The 19,470-nt window shown below is 37.2% G+C and overlaps 1 protein-coding gene across 17 annotated transcripts in view; it reads right to left on the minus strand.

Annotated features, from left to right (window-relative positions):
• Window positions 1-19,470, minus strand: part of DMD (dystrophin) — a 1,205,254-nt gene that overhangs the window by 306,598 nt on the left and 879,186 nt on the right. For 16 of the 17 annotated variants that reach the window (XM_061453343.1, XM_061453346.1, XM_061453349.1 and 13 more), the window contains one exon: window positions 11,816-12,051. In XM_061453343.1, coding sequence (XP_061309327.1) covers window positions 11,816-12,051 — 236 coding nt within the window. Of the gene's footprint in view, window positions 1-11,815; window positions 12,052-19,470 lie in introns of those variants that run through there. The other variant, XM_061453353.1, reaches the window with a different exon arrangement.

Raw genomic sequence — 19,470 nt, forward strand, 5'->3', positions numbered from 1 at the left:
TATTAACAAATATTAAAAAGAATGCATTGTACTATTTCAGAAGTTACTCGTAACTAGGTACTTTCCTGGAGGGCTAACAATGGAGGGGACAGAATTGTGTCTGTGTCTGTTAAATCTTACATTTCTCACTGAATTGCTAATTAAAAGTAGCTTTCCACTTTGATGTGGACACTGGGCTTCACCTAAAAGACTTTAAAAAAAAAAATGTTATTATCAAACATAATGGAAAGAAATTGCTCTGAGAAAATGCTGTGTAGTTATTCCCATCTTTTACTATCTGAGCTTACGTTACTTCAGTGCAAACCATAAAGTAAGAAATAAAAAACAGTTCCAACATTTAACCTTTATGCTGCTTAGCAGTTATTTCTGAATTGTTTCAATAAATCTCTTCCAAAGAATTTTTATTTTTTTTCTTCCCCTAACCAGAATACTAGCAGACGGACAGACAGCAAGGTGCTCCCAGTAACAGTATAACCTTCACAACTCTTACTGGAACTGGAATTGTCTAGACCCGTCTAGAATTGTCTGGAATCGTCTATGCTGTGTTATCCTCCCCACAGTGCAACCCTCACAGGGAAAATCCAAATAAGTTTGAAAAGGAAGGAAAAGAATACAGGGATGGGTTCAAATGAAGTCAGAATGTATTCTAGGAGAAAAATCAGTAGCAGTACATTAAAAAGAAAAACATCATTTTCTGTTGAGCATTGTGAAAAAGTGCCTGCTTTCACATTATATTTAAAAACCCATTATAATTCTTTTGATGTGCAGGGAATAGTTCTGCTGTTCTTTTTTTTTTTTTTTCTGAGATAGTACTAAAAAAAAAAAATCTGCTATTTATACTTTTTTTTAATTAATGATAATTATATTGAAAGTCTCATTATGCAATGGCAGTAGAAGTTGAAAATTATAATAACCATTTACCCATCATTTAAAAATGTTTGAAGAATCATTTATCCTATATATTGTTAAATAGCATCCCTGAACATCAATCCTACAGCAAAGCCAAACAATCATAGAATCATAGAATGGTTAGGGCTGGAAAGGACCTTAATATCACCTAGTTCCAACCACCCTGCCATGGGCAATGACCATATATAGCCCATGCAGTTCAGAAATAGGCATGCAGTAAAAACACGAAATCAAGAGAACACATCTTGTGTGAATCCTACAGTGGAAACCTCACAGTTTTCTCGTAAGAAAAAATATATGCTTTGTATTCTATACTGTGAGGTCTCCAAAGGCTGTCCTGTTATTTTTAATTAAGATTTGTGATTTTTAAAGTTGTCCAATGAAATTATTTCAAAGGAATTAGGTAACTAGCACCCAAGGAAGTGAAAAGTTATGTGCACAACTTAGATTTCACAGATAATTCTGGTTTATGTATAAAACATTCTAATGATAGAGACATACAAAATGGTTGAATTCATTAAAAAATACCCTTAAGTAAACAAGCTATATGAATTCTCACCTTGACAAAAAATACTGGAAAATAATTTAGTAAAAAATATAAAGTAATAGACAAAATGAACCAACATGACTGAATCAAAGTTTCAACATGCAAGATTTTCCTTAATCTCAGCATATTTAGCTAGAAAGTTTAAAAGAAAGATACTTGTTAGATATTGTTCTCAGAAGGTGAGTGATATTTGACCTAAAATCTTCAACAGTCTAGCAGGAAGAGGGAGAAGCGGGGGAGGGAAATTTACTGACATTAAATTTGCATAAACTAATATGGATAAAAAACAAGAGCACTTCTATCTTACAAATCTTCCTCCTCCGCTGAATTTTTGCCCTAAATCAATATGGACCTTTATACAACTATGCCTTAAAGCAGACAAACAAAGTCTTGCAAACTTTCTCAATTCCCCAGTTACACAGTTCTTCCTACCCTTCACTCTGCACCTATGTTCCATGCATCTTTCATGTCTTCTTTTAACCATAAGACCTGTGAGACCATTTCACCTACTTTTCCCCCAACTCAGAACAACGATCTAAGTCTTGATTAAGACCGCTTATAAATATGCAACTTTTTCCATCCACATACACCTTATCCGTATTATAATTTAAATGCACAACGCCCCACTAATTCTTCTCCTGTAAACTCTTCTATCAGTAATATCTGTTGTGTTGGATTATTATTGCAGGTGTGTGTATAGCTCTGGAATAAGCTGTTTAGTACAAGTAGGAGAAGTGATATTTTTGAGTTCAATACACCAGGCACAACATGATTCAATGCACCTTACAGTCATTGCTCAGAACAGACAGTTGGCTGTATTCATACTCAATTCACCTTCTGCTGCTTCCAAAGCATTTTCCCCTAAAATTGCACCAATCTGCATGAGAGATCCTCTTCAGTAAATTATATTAAATTTACTGATTTTTTTTTTCCTCTAAATTACCCAGGGAATATTTACAAATTGCAAATGTCTGAGACAGTTGACTTTATTAACTGATGCACAGCATGTTGATGCTATGTTTTCAGAGTTATCTTTTTGCACCCACAGATAAAATTTAATTCCCTACTAGTTATATTCTTGTTCACATGCCTTAATGACAAGTTCAGGAGAGGTTGGAGGAAAGCCCCACCCAGAATTGCACTACCAGCAAATGAGCTAATAATAACAATAACAATAGTATGAAACATAGTGTGAACTCCATGTTTAACTATTCAGCTTGAGAATTTGACAAATCCAGAAGCACGAAAAAGAAAGTTGGAAGCTGGCTGAGGTGACTAAACATCTATGTATGAAACTCGTGTCTGGCTGCACAAAATATTTCGTACAAGCAGAAAGCACATGAAGATTAGGAGTGCCATGGTGATGTTACGTTGATCTTTTACCTCAGTAAGATCAATGGTCCGCAAAAGCAGCAGAATACACTTCTGGGAATTCTTTTGTTATTTGCTTACTTTATCAGCTAGCAACAAAGACAGATGAGAGATTTGAGCAATATGAACTGGACCACATTTACTACTAAACCCAATTTTCTTTTAATTAAGTCCTCCTTCAGCATTTGATTGTGTAAAGAGCTGAATTCTCTGGTTCAATTCAGAAAAATACTTTAATGTCTTTTTTGAGTAAAATATACAGTCATTATTTTTAGTAGGATTACTTTTGTATTTTGAGCTGAATGTTTACTCAGCCATTTTCTGGGATTTCATTGCAGTGCGTAGTAACCTGAAAAAAATAATTTTCTATTTACATTCTAAATTTCTTGTTTGCTAATATGAATATTTGAGATTTCATTTTTGCAGCAGTGAAGGAGGGATTGCTTTTATATCTAACAAAACCAAAAGTAAATATACAGACCCTTCTCCACTACCCTCTGTGACTAGGGAAAGAAAAAGAGAACCTAAAAATGCTAGGCTCTTTTTCAATTTGTTGTTTATAATTAACAAAGGACATCAGCTGTTAGACATGTTATGCAAAATCAGACATTTTGTTCTTAATTTCTGTATGCAAAATTCAGTTTAGTAGAAACAAAAGGAGAATATATTGAAGAAGAGACAGTCCAAAGGGAACTCCAGGCAGCAGGAAACAGACCACCGTGTTCCACAAAGGTGAAGAAGAAGGTAGGGCAAACGAGTGAAGATCAGGCAAATTCAGAGCATCAAGTCCCTCTGTCTTTAATCCCCCTTAATATCAGCTTTCCAAGATAGGCAATTCTCTCTCCCACTACTTCTCTCCTTCTCCAGAACCACAGGAACTCACTGTTTAGTCATATTAAATCTAGTAAAAATGCATGCCAAGTCATGTGAAGAAATAAATATGTATTGTGGTTAGGGAATGGAGAAAACTATTCAAGACCCCTGTGCCCCTGAAAACAAATACGCCTCAATACCTCTCTTAAATGTTTTTATAAATTTTACCTTTCACTTTTAAGCAGCTCTACATAGCATAACATTTAAATATTTCACAGGAGGTATAGTGAGCTAGCTGTCTGCCTCCTGCTTACATTTGAGTCAACTACTTAAAGTGGTTTTGATTGCTTCACATGAGTGTTATAAAGCAATATATACACGTAAATCAACACAGAACTCTCCATGAAAGCTTCTCTAAGTGCTAAATGTTATTATAGTATTCTATGGGAAAGGAGAAAATGGAATTCCAAGAGTTTGGCTTACTGCAATAGAACTAAGTCACTAGAAACTGTCACATCCCACAGCTTAAAAAAGCTAGTGACATTTTCTTTTTAAACAATCCCTTCATGAAAAAGGATGCTAATGACGCTGCTGGCTGCTGTGCCTCAAGAGGGAATTGTCCATCTGCTAACAAATCCCTGAACCTGTATTATTATTAAGCAACGTTTATAGAAGTATCAGAATACCCATGGCACATTGAGAAAGCAATAGGGCACATTTCAAGACTTCAGGGTTTTTTTAGTTAAAATTCTGGGATCATTTTCTTTTGCACATAAAAGAACCGTGTTTCAACATCGGCTTATTAGGAAGCTCTGCTGGGATTTGATGTTTTTATTTTCTTTCAGAGCAAAACTTGTTTCTCTAAGAAGAGCTTCGTCTCCTCACACATAAAATGAACAAATATACAATTGTTCCTCCTAGTTTTAATTTACATTTTAAGATCACAACTAGATTAGAATTTTATGCATTGCATCATTATTTAGATACAAGCTGCTTTTATATTTCCCACAATTCCTGAATTTAAAAAGTGCCACTCATAGATATTCTTGTTATTATTGCTAGAAATGTCTTTTTATATGGGTACGAAAATACAGCTCCCTAAAACTTCCATAACTCTCCCAAGAGATCCTTATTACTTCTTAGAACTATATAATGAGTTGAAATTATACCAGGACTGTTCCAAATCTTAAAGCAAATCACAGCTGAGGTGGGAGGGGTACAAATAATGGAATTCATTATACAATATAGAATCATATTATTTGAGAATAGCATTCATATATAATCACAGAATAATTTAAGTAGGAAGGAACCTGCTGAAATCATTGTGCCAAACCTACTGCTCAAATGAGGCCTAAACATGTTCCTGTCCAGTTTTGTGCCTAACACCCCCAAGGCTGGAGAATCAACAAGATCTCTGGAAAGCTTATTCCAATGATTCATTATGCTCACCATGAACATTTTTTCTCCTAATACATCATCATAATTCTCTTTGCTGCAGCACGCATCTGTTGTGTCTCATCCTTTTCCTGTGCACCTTTGAGAAGAGTCTGGCTCCATCGTCTGTACAGTCTCTTATTTAGTGGCTGCAGGCAGCAAGAAAGTCCTTCCTGAGCTCTCCCCCAAGCAGAGCAAGCCCAGCTCTAAGCATCTTGCCATATATAAAGTACTCCAGCTCCTGATCAACTTGGTGACCCTGAACTCGACTCCCTCCATGTCTTTCCTGCACACCAGGAAGCACAAACTAGACACAGAACTCCAGATGCAGTCTCACAAGTGTTGATTAGAGGAAAATGATCACTTCTCTCAACATGTTGGCTAGGGTCTTATTAAATGCAGCCCAGCATATAGTTGCACATACTAGCGGAATGCAAAGATGCACAATGAAAGACTGATTTGGGTAAAAGAATAGGTCAAGTAAGGTCCAGTGTTGATGGAATAGGCCCTTTATATATAAGATAGGAATAGGTCCTTTATTTATAAGATAGGTCATACTCAGAAATACAGAAAAATGTATTTGCTGTTGAAAAATGCAACCCTAGTGAAATGTGTGTACTTCTAATAACATATACATGCAAATTAAAATTAATTCCTGCATTATTGTCCTTTCCTTGATAACCTAACAGGATGCCAGTTGCACTAATCATGGTAACTTATCTTTTTCTATAACTTTATTTGGCTGGAATTGAAAAAAAAAAATAAATTTCTTCACAATAGGCCAATAAAAGCACAAAGAAAGTTATCTTTAAGCACAACTGTAATATTATTTTTTGTTTGAATGATGATGATTGATTTACAGCCTGACTGAAAACTAATTGAAAAATTATGAAAGTATACCTTACTTCAATGATTTTAGAATAAGGTCTTTAAAGGTAAAATTTTTATGCACGTCCTCATTATTAACATCATAGAGAAATAAGGAAATGGCTGTTAATCACTTTCCAAAGACAGTGTTTAGACAGGTTTTTTATTGTTGTAGAAAACAAATACAGTCTCTAACATACTGTAATGAGCTGGCCAGGCTATTTTAAAATATCAGCTGTCATTATGTGTGACAAAGTATTAAAAAGGAGTCTCCTGACATATATTCCATATCCCTTGAGGTCCTATTTTCAGATTAATGGATTTTTTTTTCTTTTTTCCTCCCTTTAAAGGTTCAGATTTCCAGGCCCTCTAGAGCATCCTGCTGCACATTTTCTAACCTTATGAATAACCTTAAAAGCTGACAGACATTTTTTTTCATTTTCCTGTACTCTAAAAAAGCTAAAAACTTCACATACTTTTAACTTTTCCCAATATATTTAGAAATTTGTTCATTTACTAGTTTTTTCTTCACTCAAAAAACTGAAACCAGCTTTCCAGTACTTCTAATCAATTAGAATTAATTTTAAAAGTCTAGCAGCATGAGGCAGTATAAAATAAGAGTTCTGATAGATATCCCATGTTAAAAAGAACAACATCCCTCTGAAATATACATAAAATAATGAAAGTAGTCCCCCAGGCAAGTATATTTTATGATGGAATTCATAAAGGGAAAGGAGGTTTTGCACACCTTTGAAGCCATAAAGTATATGGAGGGTTCAGCTATCAGAGGAGGTGCACAGAAATGCTGGGGAACCCTCTAACAAGCTGCAGAATCAGTTTCAGCTCCAGCCCTGCTTTGGGAGCTAGCTGATTCTGGTCCAACACTGCCCCAGGAGTGTCTGCATCTGTTTGTTCATATGAAAATGGAAGATTCTACAAAACCTGAAGCTTTGAAAACAACCCTCAAAGCAGCATGGCAGCACCAAGAAAGGGATGTGGCAAACATGCTTCTGAAGATGGATTCTGAAAGTGTGAATGTCAGCTATCAGCTTACTGGCATCTTACTTAGATTCTGGACTAAGAAACTCCTCCCGTTAAGCACATCAAAATACTAAACTGGAAAACATTCAGCTCCAAATGTAAACTCTTCTATGGTGTTCTTCAACAGTACATTATCTGAAGATGTGATAAATGGGTCATTTTACACCAATCTCACTAACATGAAACTTCATACCTCTGCAGAACCTGAAGTACACTATCTAAAAGGTTGAGAACTTCACCTTACCTATAGCTTGCTTTTCTGATATAAATATATGAACAGACAAATGTCTTTGGCTGTAACTACAAGTTTTATTTCAATGTGGGCATATTTCAAAGACACTGATACACACCCCATAATAAAGAACTACAGTTTTTAATCTGGCACTTAACAGTGGCTTCTGTAAGAAAAGGATATAAAATTGGAAAACTATATTTTTATTAAAAAAAAAAAATGTTGTCAAACAGTTTAGAGAGAAAACTTCCCATGTTTCTGATCTATCAGAATATTAATTGTAAGGTTGTATACAAAAAAATACATATATAATAATGAAGTTGTATACTAAAATGCATGGTACGTAACCATGGGAACAGATAGGTGAAAATTCCTCAAACAAGGGGAATGTCAGTTAAACCTAGTCTTTTATCTTAAGTTTTTTAATTGTGTTGTTTATAAACAAATATTTTTCCTAACAGTTATTTTACTATGATCAGCTGCACAAGATTCTCAGCTATTGAAAACTCAACTCAGAATTAATACTGAAAATAATCTCTTCACTCCAGTTTTGTTTACTTCTCTAATTGACAGAAGACCAAACATACTTTTTGAATAGTAACAAATTAATTTAGTAGAATTATCTGACTCTTTCTGGATGACTACTGTAGCATAACACAAATAATTACCTAAAAGTATCTTTTCCTCATCTTTGCTTAAAAGTCTCAGTAACTAGCTTGGCTGTAGGTCTGGTTCTACATAAATACTTTTTCAGATTAATCCCCTACACTGCACCTAGTAGTGCAGACTCAGCCTATACTCTTAGAACCAATGAGTAAATGTAGGCACTGAAAATTGTAGTCAAATTCATTAACAGTACTAGTTATTATAATCTATGTTCACCCAGTACAAGTGAAAGCTATGTTTTCAATAACATATGTTACACAAAGTTTGGATGGACAGCGTACCTTGGTAAAATACAAGGACAGAATTCAAAATTTAAGGAGATTACAGTATTTGATCTCTTTAAATGGCATTGCTAATTATCTTCAAGCTTTGTACAAACTCCATAGTTCACTGCTTTTAGTAGAAATCTATTCCCACTGCAAACCTTCCTCTAAACACAATGATGACAGAGCAGAGTTTCTCAGTAAAGGACTTATTGGCATCTTAAGTAAGTAAAGGTTTCTATTTTTTCATAACATAGCAAATTTATTATTCTGTTCCTCTGTTCATGATTTTCTCTTTTATGAAGACTCCCCGCCTGACCTTCAAACATAAAACATCTTGATTGTTTTGAAGTCAGGACAGTGAAATGAAACAACAAATGCAAACTGTATTGTCATGTCCCTCACCTAATTACACCTTGGCATATTAAAATATTCGCAATATTACCCAAGAACATTATTTGGAAATGAAGATTATCTACAGAAGCAATATATGAGTCTCTTGTCAGTTTGCCATGCATTTATTTCTTTGACGACCAAGTCCTGCAAAGCATCAGTCTTCAAGCAGATGAGTAAAATATAATAATTTTCCTCTAACAAAACCATGGATGACACTAATGCTAATATTAAAGTACTTTATCAAGCACATTTTAGTGTCTTTTCATTTAATTATATAGAATTTAACAAGTTATATACAACTACAGATGACTAAAATATGTAATGCATCGCTTGAAGGAAATGCATACTTCTTTGGACAGAAGCATTAACTACAGATGTCTGAAATGAATAGCCGTTATGCTACTCTTTTGGTATGCTTCATTGACGGCATAGTATGTGCACCGCTTAGAAGAATTTAAGTTGCATTGTTTCCTTCATTAAAGGGAAGCTGCCACTAAAACAAGTGTTTTTTGAATAGTTGTCTTTTTTGGTTTGTTCTATAATTGATCTTTGTACATGCTATTCACACAAGAGTACCAATTGACTGCAATCACAACCAGGCAAAGTTTGAGTGGAGGCTAGCGACATATTAAACTTTTATGGAGGGAAAATATGGCAGAGTTAGTGGCTGTGATCTTGTGACACAATCAGATGGAAATGAACTTAGCCAAAATGCCCTCAGAGAATTAATTTCAACACTACATGCTGCTGTGAAAGAAAAAAAAAAAGGAAAACCTAAAGTCAGATTTGAAAAATGTTCTGTTACATACGTTGCTAAGATATAAGATTTCTTTGCTTTTAAAATGTTTGCTTTGAAAATTCATTTTCTTATTAGAAATGTATTTCTCTGTTTTAAAAGAAGTGTGAAATGGAAACAAAATGCCAAAATAGTAAGACTTTAGTAACATGCCAACAGGACTAGCAGTATTCTAAATTCTGGGTGAGCAACTAGGGATTCACTGAGCATGTATTTCTATAATGATGAATTTTTATATGGGAAGTAGTCAGCCATGTTAAAATGGTATTTTCACCTAAAATCAAAAAACTGAAAAACAAAAAAAGTCAATTTGCTAAGACAGAACTCCTATTAAAGCTTACTGAGATCCCTGTAGATGTGCAACAAAATCCAAATAGAGCACAATGCAATACAATTACTTTCAATGACTTTTAAATCACAACCACACAGGAGGTATGACTATGATATTTTACAGAATATACACATCTGGGGAGGTAAGCACTACTTTTGGATTTCCAACTTAGATCATATTTGTCCTGACTTTTCAGAATAGCTAAGTGCCTGTATGTCCAATTTCATCAGCTCACATAATGCTGCAGACACTTTACGCATTAGAAAGCAATCTGGGGTTTTTTTGGGAAACCTAAAATTCTTTGTCAGTTTTGAGAATTCTGTCTGCTAATCTCACCTAATAGTACAGTGACAGATTTAGGAGCAGAATCAAAATTTTGTTACATTCATTTCCATGTATTAAGTGACATTAAGATGATGGTTAGAGAAGAGAGAGCCAGTTAACAGAACTGGAGTCTATATTTAGACATTAATTTTTCCATTTCATCAGAGACTATATTAAATGTCACATTCTGTTGCACAGCCAATTAGAGAGGTAAGCACAGCAAAAAAGAGTTTTCCTGCTGGTTCTGTTACCAGCACAGCATGGTATCAAAAAAAGAGACAGGGCTACCCGGCCAGGAACAGAAGTGAGAGGAAGACTGCAATAGTGCTGGCTTTACCACCTAAAGTATTTTACCCTTGAGTTAAGATAAAATGCCGATAAAAACTAGTTAATTTTAAAATGTATAACATGAATTGAAATCCTCAAGAGTCAGTAAATTGACGTCATATTTAAGTAAAAGAGATCTGCAGAAGGAAGCAAGCTACGGATTTTGCCCACCACAATAATGTGCTAAAACAAGGCATAAGTAAGAAAAACATGTAATTCTGAACCAAGTGTTTGACAACACAAAATTTTAAAACCAAAATGATTTGGAAAAGATTAAAAGATAATGTGCCAGCAAGTCTTCTTTGGTTCTCAACCTTTCCAAATGACATAACGGCTATTTTAATCTAGTGTACTGTGTAGGTGCTACTGCAACTATCACTCATTATTTAAATACACCCATGCCATTTTAAAGATATTTTACTTAATAAAACACTATATAATTCTACACAATAAATATTTTGTTCATGAATCAAGATGAAATAACTATTTTACTTATCTAGGAAATAAAGCAAAACAAATGTCTCAAAAATAGAAATTTTAAACCATTAAAAATGGGGGAAATACAAGAAAACAAGCAGATTTAATCCTATGAGGCATCTGCATATTTTAAGATACATGTTCTTATAAAATTGCTTAGTATAGATAGTAGGGAAAATGTGACCATTGTTTCTCCCTCTCTTTCTTACTTTAAGCAAAGAGAAAGAATGTCAATATCATCTTTACAATAAATCAGATTTTTTTTTAGAATGAGAAGGAGGAAAGAGCAGAAGAGAATAATAGAGTCCTAAACTCAGTTTAGCACTATGCTGAATGGAAACATAACACTGAGAAGTTTTTCATAGGCATGCCAAATATTTTACACTGAACTATGTTAAATCTGGATAATTACTTTCAAGCTTTACAATACCAATTACTTTTATTGCTACTGAGTAGCTAAAGTTTAGCCTTTTATTTTCTTTGCACATGTATTTCCATATTTTTCTGTGTTTCAAAGATAAGTGACACTGATGCAGTTTTGCTGACAAAACATTTGCATTAATGAGCTGTTCTTTTCTTTAAGAGAACCGAGGAGCTTTTCATAACCCACCAGCAGTAAGATATAAGCTTCTCAGAAAGTTATTACAGAAGCAACATAAGAAAAGGTATGAAATGGGGTATCTTTCCTCCTGACAACCTGGAGCTCACCATGCAGTTCCTTCTTTCTCATGACATTTATATTTCAACCTTTGGCTTGTATGCTCCAACAACACAATCAGCATAAGCAATAGAAAGATAAAGAGGTCTGCCTTAAATACCACAGAAATGATGAAATACTTTTTTTTCCCCTCAATTAATTATCTTAACATTTAATCAATAATTGTGCTTATGGAATAAAGCACCTTCAGTAACAACTGCATGCATTGTATCCTATCATCTCTCCTGTGCTCCTTGTTGAAATGATTTAATACAAAATAAAGACCATGAGGTTTTCAACTTGAAAAATCAGTGTTACTCATACCTTTTGTTTGATGATCATGTCGTTGATATCATCAAGATCACCTACTATCACTCTCTGAGATTTTATATCTCGATCCAGTTGAGAAAGCCAGTCAGTGAGTTCTGCCCATGCCTTATTGAAGTCAGCCAAGGCTGGAACCTCCAAAAGCACAGAAGATGGCATTTCTGGTTTGAAGGTGGTGGTTTCCTTGGTTACCCTGGTTTGTGTATCCACAGCAACAGTTTCACCAGAAGTTACTGAAAAAAAAAAAAGCTAAAATTACTGAATAAATGAACTATGATAAGCGTTTATTTCAGTAACAGAATTTAGGCAGTAGAAAGGATAACATTTCTTGATGTCTTATACCTACTGGAAATGCAAAAATTAAAAAGAATATATTAATTTTTCCAGAGTAGTTCTATTGTAGTGCATGCTTAATATTCAGCATTTTCAGCATAATCAAATTTCATCCTGAAAGAATGATGTGACATAGTAACACTAGCAAAGATCTCAGTGTACTAAGAACCCTTCACTCAAGGTCACTGAAATATTGTTACACATAAGTCATCTTCCAAAATCTAGTAGTGTGGTCAGACCTGTCGAGGCCAGAGGCAGACTGAAAAAAATTGGTTGCACTATCCAATGTATCACAGCATGACCATTTATCAAGAAATGTATTTCTTCCACGGTCTCCAGTCACTCTGTTGCTTTGAATTTGTTTCACCAACAATATTCTCACTTTCTGTTGCCACTGGCTATTTCCCATTGGCTCTGTGACCAATATGGGTGTTTGCACAACAAGAAATTCAGCCTTAGCTGATTCTTGATTTTTCCTCCTTGTAACTTGAAAATTATTTTTGCCCTCCAGTTAATCTTACAAAAGCAATTCATTCCAAACAATATTATGGCAGATGAGGCTACATAGCATTGTATTTGGTTATTTTTTCTTATTGTTTGTAAAGTCCAGTCAACTATAAAAAATGATATAAAGGAAAAACACAGGAACACTAGGGTATTGCTTCAGTGAGGTACTAAATCATTAGAAAAGAGAGACTTAATACCTACCCTCTAGAGTAGCTACAGAATCTCTATGTGAATCAACCTAAACACCACAATAGCTAAACCAGGAAAGCTGAAACAAAGCTGTGTGGACCATGCCTTACATTTTTTAACACTGACATGCAGAATACAATTATTGAAACTCAAATACAAATTTCTAAAGAGCCAACATGTTGGTATGCATTTTTCCTAGTCTTTATACAGAGTAGTTTCCTGACTCATCCTGTGAGGTAGTTTGTACTAGGCAGAAAAACAAACAAACAAACAAAAACCCAACAACAAAAAACAAACAAAACCCAAATCCCAAACAAACAAACAAAAACCCACACACAAATGAACCCACCAACAAAATCCCCAACACACACTCCCATCCCCAGTGTCAACTTATTCACAGTAAGGCAGTAAGGGTTTTTTTGTTGCTTCCCAGTACTTGTGACAGTTTGATGGGTTTCTCCATTGGCATCCATGACACTATGCAAAGTCTGCCTGAAGTCTAAAAACTCAAGTAGCAGATAAGGGTCCAACAGTTTGGCTGTAAAACCACTTGAAACACTAAACCAATCAGTAACATCATCTGACCTTGGCAAGGAATTTAGCAGCTTATTTTTCACTAATGAGTAAAGCATTCAGTTACTTTACTGAGGAATCAGTGACCCTCTTCAGCACTGCAGAAAGGGAAAAAGCTGTGCACAAATATCTAAATGACTGTCACTGATAAAGAACCATAAAATGCTGTCACCATTAAAAATACTGTATACTTAACAAACAAGTCACCAAATCAACTAACATATAGGTTATTTTCTAGCCTGAATAAATGGCAATATTATGACACCAAGAGTAACTCCTGCAAATTATGATTTTTAATGACATACACTGCAATTAAACATATTTATCCACACATCCATATCATTATTGTGTTTCTGAAGTGAAATCCTTCTACTTTCCCTTTCTATACTTTAAAATCACACACCTGTGGACAACTATGAAGTAAATCAATTATTGTAAAAAGTGGTTCAACGCAGTAATATTTTTTAATTAAAATCACACAGATGAGAAAATCAACATTTCTTTTCCATAGAATCATAGAATCACAGAATCGTAGAATCATAGAATAGTTAGGGTTGGAAAGGACCTTAAGACCATCAAGTTCCAACCCCCTGCCAAGGGCAGGGATACCTCACCCTAAACCATGCCACTCAAGGCTCTGCCCAACCCAGCCCTTGAAGACCACCAGGGATGGAGTATTCACAATTTTCCTGGGCAACCCATTCCAGTGCCTCACCACCCTAACAGAAAAGAATTTCCTCCTTCTATCCAATCTAAACTTCCCTTGTTTAACTTTTAACCCGTTACTCCTTGTCCTATCGCTACAGTCCCTAGTGAAGAGTCCCTCCCCAGCATCCCTATAGGCCCGCTTCAGATACTGGAAGGCTGCTAGGAGGTCTCCACGCAACCTTCTCTTCTCCAGGCTGAACAGCCCCAACTTTCTCAGCCTGTCTTCATACGGGAGGTGCTCCAGTCCCCTGATCATCCTCATGGCCCTCCTCTGGACTTGTTCCAACAGTTCTGTGTTCTTTTGATGTTGAGGACACCAGAACTGCACAGTACTCCAGGGGAGGTCTCACAAGAGCAGAGTAGAGGGGCAGGATCACCTCCTTTGACCTGCTGGTCACGCTCCTTTTGATGCAGCCCAAGATACGGCTGGCTTTCTGGGCTACAAGCACACACTGCTGGCTCATGTTCATTTTCTCATCAACCAGCACCCCCAAGTCTTTCTCCGCAGGGCTGCTCTGAATCTCTTCTCTGCCCAACCTGTAGCTGTGCCTGGCATTGCTCCGACCCAGGTTTAGGACCTTGCACTTGGCATGGTTAAACTTCACAAGGCTGGCATCAGCCCACCTCACAAGCGTGCCAAGGTCCCTCTGGATGGCATTCCTTCCCTCCATCATTATTGACTGAACCACACAGCTTGGTGTCATCAGCAAACTTTCTGAGGACGCACTCAATCCCACTGTCCATGTCACCAACAAAGATGTTGAACAAGACTGGTCCCAACACCGATCCCTGAGGAACACCGCCTGTTACTGGTCTCCAGCTGGACGTTAAGCCATTGAACACAACTTTTTTGCGTGCGGCCCTCCAGCCAGTTCTTTGTCCGTGGAGTGGTCCACCTACCAAATTGACATCTCTCCAATTTAGAGACAAGGATGTCACTGGAATAGGTTGCCCAGGGAGGTTGTGAATGCTTCATCCCTGTCAATGTTCAAGACCAGGCTGGACAAGGCCTTGGGTGATATGGTTTAGTGTCAGGTGTCCCTGCCCATGGCAGGGGGGTTGGAACTAGATGATCTTAAGGTCCTTTCCAACCCTAACTAATCTATGATTCTATGTCATGAGGGACAGTGTCGAGCGCTTTATACAAGTCCAGGTAGATGACATCAACTGCTCTACCCCTGTCCATCAGTTCTGTAGCCCCATCATAGAAGGCCACCAAATTGGTCAGGCAGGATTTCCCCTTAGTGAAGCCGTGCTGGCTGTCACAAAGCACCTTGTTGATTTTCATGTGCCTTAGGTTGCCATTCAGGAGAATCTGCTCCAAGGTTTTGCCAGGCACAGAGGTGAGACTGACTGGTCTTTAATTCCCCATGAGGTCAAGCATGGCACCTCTCCTTGTTGGCTCCTCTATTACTTGCAGAAGGAAGTTGTCTTCCACACAATCAAGGAACCTGCTGGATTGCTTGTGCAGGGCCATACCATCCCTCCAACAGACATCAGGGTGGTTGAAGTCCCCCATGAGGACAAGGGTCTGCAAGTGTAAGGCTGTTCCTCTCTGTCTGTAGAGTGCTCCATCCATAGATTCCTCTTGATCAGGCTGTCTGTGACAGATCCCCACAGTAATGTCTCCTATTGCTGTTCTCCCTTTAGTCCTGACCCACAAACTCTCTGTGGACTGCTCACCTGTCCCCAGACAGAGTTCCATGCTCTCCAGCCTATCCCTAACATAAAGGGCAACTCCCCCTCCCTGCCTGCCAGGCCTGTCTTTTCTAAAGAGCCTGTAACCTTCCATTCCAACACTTCAGTCATAGGAGCCATCCCACCATGTTTCTGTGATGCCTGTTATATCATACTCCCGTAGATGTGCACACATTTCTAACTCCTCTTGCTTGTTCCCCATGCTACGGGTGTTTGTATAGAGGCATCTGAGCCAAGCTCCAACTGAAGCCGGCTCATTGGCTGGAGTGGCTGGAATATCTCTACATTGCTCCAAGCATTTATTATAGGTGCTGGCAACTGACTGGGTGTGTTGGGACGGAATGATATCCCAGTACATGCAGTTTAAAGCATCCTTGATCAGTCTGGCAAGCCTCCTACCAAAACCGCTCTTCCCCTTCTTTGTCAGACCAGCTCCACCAGCCCCCACTAGACCTGGCCAACTGACTTGAGTCCCATGTTCAAGACACTCAAACCCCTGACTGTGGCACCAAACCCCTGACTATGGTACCAGATCCCTGACTATGGCACCACACCCCTGACGATGGCAGCGACCCCTGACTATGGCACCAACCCCTGACTACAGCACCCTGACATGGAAAGGTTTGTAAGGTTTTATTGAATTAACCCTAGAGGAACTCTTTCCTTCACCTTTTTATTTTATTTTAAAAATTTTTACACTTATGTGAATAATTAATAATAAGCTGTACTCACTAGGTATTCTCTTATCTGTCTTGAAATAACACCAGATATTTTCTGTCCTATTTCTTTTTAGCTAAATGATGCAAACAAAGCAGAAATTAACTCAGCACTAGTGATGCCACATCTGGAGTGCTGTGTCCAGTTCTAGGCTCCCCAACACAAGACAGTTATAAAGCTACTGAAGGGAGGCCAGTGAAGGGCCGTAGTGATGATTAAAGGATTGAAGCATCTCTCATACAAGGAAAGCCTGAAAGAGCAGGGAATGTTTAGCCTAGAAAAGAGAAGAATCAGGGAGGCTCTCATCAACATGTTTGAATATCTGAAAGGAAGGTGCAAAAATGATGGAGCCAGACTCGTTCCAGTGGCGCCCTGTGAGAAGAGGCAATAGGCACAAACTGAAACACAGGGGGTTCCTGCTGAATATCATGAAACATTTCAGGTGAGTATGTCTGAGCCTCATCATAGCTTTCCCAAAGAAGTTATGGAGTCTCCAACCTTGGAAATACTGAAAAGTTGTCTGAACATGATGATGGGCAGCCTCCCCTAGGCCACCTTGCCTGAGTGGAGGGGTTGGACTAAGTGACCTCCAGAGGTCCCTTCCTCCTCACCCACTACGCAACGCTGTGACTAGCCAGACCCACAAAATGACTCCTGATGTAGCTGAGTTTTTAACTGTACTTTTTACATCTTATATGCCTTTTTGCCCATAACTTTTAGCCCAAGATAACAGGGAGAATATTCAGTAATTAAAAGGCAATGTACTGAACCTATCATTCACTAACAGACATAATTGACTGAGTTTGGCTTCCAGAAGAAGATTCAGCTCATTACCAAAAGCAACAAATTCCAACTCGTGGTTCAAAGTCTGAATTTTTGGATTCATGCCCCCTACACCCACCCAAACTCCCCTACTCCTGGTTTTGGAGAAGATAGGAAACAGGTGCTTAAATAGTGAATGGTGCGTAGCACCCCATGAGTGTCTCTACTGCCTAGAGAGCAGCACAACACTATTAGGTACCATTCTTTCACACTTTGGTGGTAGAAGCCATCACCTCTCCCATCCTTCTCCTCAAAGTAGCAATAGGCCATAGCTTTCCTTTGGCTGTCAGCAGATGAAGGAGTAATTTTGGCAACTACTATTGCTGCAAGGGAGGAGAAAAGGGGAGGAATGATCAACTTCTTCCACAGAGTGGCATGTCATGAGTATTTCAAAAAAATGGATGGAGCCCACATAGTTGCCACTTTTGGGCCATTAAACAAAGGTAAAATTTAAAACAAAGCCACATCAAGCAGGAGTAGTGAGGGAAAAGAGAAAATTGTATTAATATCTGCAAGGCAATGAGAAAATACATAATGCTCTTTTAACGCTGAAGGAACTTAGAATTACTTTCATATATATATACAATCAAGAACTATTTCATTTGTGGATTCACTTGCTTTTTTTTCACTTCCTAAAGTAATTGAAGCTCGACAAGAATGTCAACATTAAAAAAAAAAAAAAAAGTGTTATTAGTAGTTACTTAATCTGAGTTGGCATTTAGAGATTAGAAACTTCAATGGTCTGAAATAACTCCCAGAAGATCACTGAGAAACCAAAATATTAGTCACCACTTTGTCTTCATTGCTCTGTCAAAAAAAGTATGATGAATAATCATTAACATCCTCAGAATTACACACAGCGTTTTTCTGCCAATATTGTAATTTCAGTTTGACAGGAATACCTTGGTTGTACTCTTTCAATGTTTACAATCAGAAGGCCATAGTATTTTTCATCTTTGTTCAGCAGGGGTTGGGTGGGGGAAACAGCAGGCAAGTCTATGAGCATGTGTGTCTCTGATGAATATTATTTAATTGCCAGAAGAACAAAAAAAACATGCAACAAACAGCACAAACTATAAATAAATAATGATAACAAAATATACCAGTTTTCTGTAGATTCAAAAATACTTTGTTTGGTTTTGATGTTGTCCTTTAGAGCTTTCTGTGCTTGATGTGTTTTTATGCTTTCCTCTCTCTGAGCTGGAGACTAGAGAAAATTATATATCAAAGACATAAAATCACAGAATTGTCTATACTGTCTTACTCCTGGATAGGAATTCAACTTCACAGATCAGTCATGATTGATTGTAACAATTCCAAAATACCATCTTATTGTACCCTCTCCTCACGTGAGCTCCATAATACTGTAGGTCAAAGTGATTCAGAGCAAGGCTCATTATTTTCAGTGATATATTCCATATCATGGTCAAGATATGCAATTACTGAAAAATGTAGCTGACTGCCAAAGCAGTTAAGTGTGAAAAGTATGCATAAGTATTTACTTCCAGTCTTTACCAATGGATGGATAATTAGGTCCACTTCCATTTGGCCTAAAGTTCATGTAAATACCTTTTATTTCCTCTATGACTTCAAAGATACTCAGACAAAAAGAAAACAGTTGTTTAGTTTGGCATTCACATAAGTTAAACAGAAGTTGCCTTAGAGGCAATTCCTATTATCATCAGTATTCCAGGTAAACCGAAGAAAAACTTTCTAAACTGGGACTCTTCATGAAACTCTGTAATGAAATTCAGGGTGTCTGCTAAGACTGCCTGGCATCTCTTAGCAGCTCACATATTTTGGCCCGAGTATACACTCAAGAGTTTCCTAATTAGTATTCATTTACTTATTTTTCCTCTAGTGGCAGATATTCCAGAATAGGGTACTTCTAACCTTCTGAAGTTCATGGAGTAACTGCTCTGGATTTTTGCTTAGTTTTTTTCTACCCCTTTGATGTAGCTCTTTTACATCAAGAAACTTGAAATACTACAGAGGACTGTAAGGTACCAGCAGAAGTGCAATGCCTGATATATCTTTTTTAAAAGCTACCACTATCTACCATTACCTACTAAGGATGGTAATAATCTGTTCCACTTTGACTGAGC

Source organism: Pezoporus flaviventris, unplaced genomic scaffold (genome assembly GCF_033815535.1).
Source record: "Pezoporus flaviventris isolate CSIRO_AGI_PZ_B2104156 unplaced genomic scaffold, CSIRO_AGI_Pfla_v1 ptg000015l, whole genome shotgun sequence".
Taxonomy (NCBI): domain Eukaryota; kingdom Metazoa; phylum Chordata; class Aves; order Psittaciformes; family Psittacidae; genus Pezoporus; species Pezoporus flaviventris.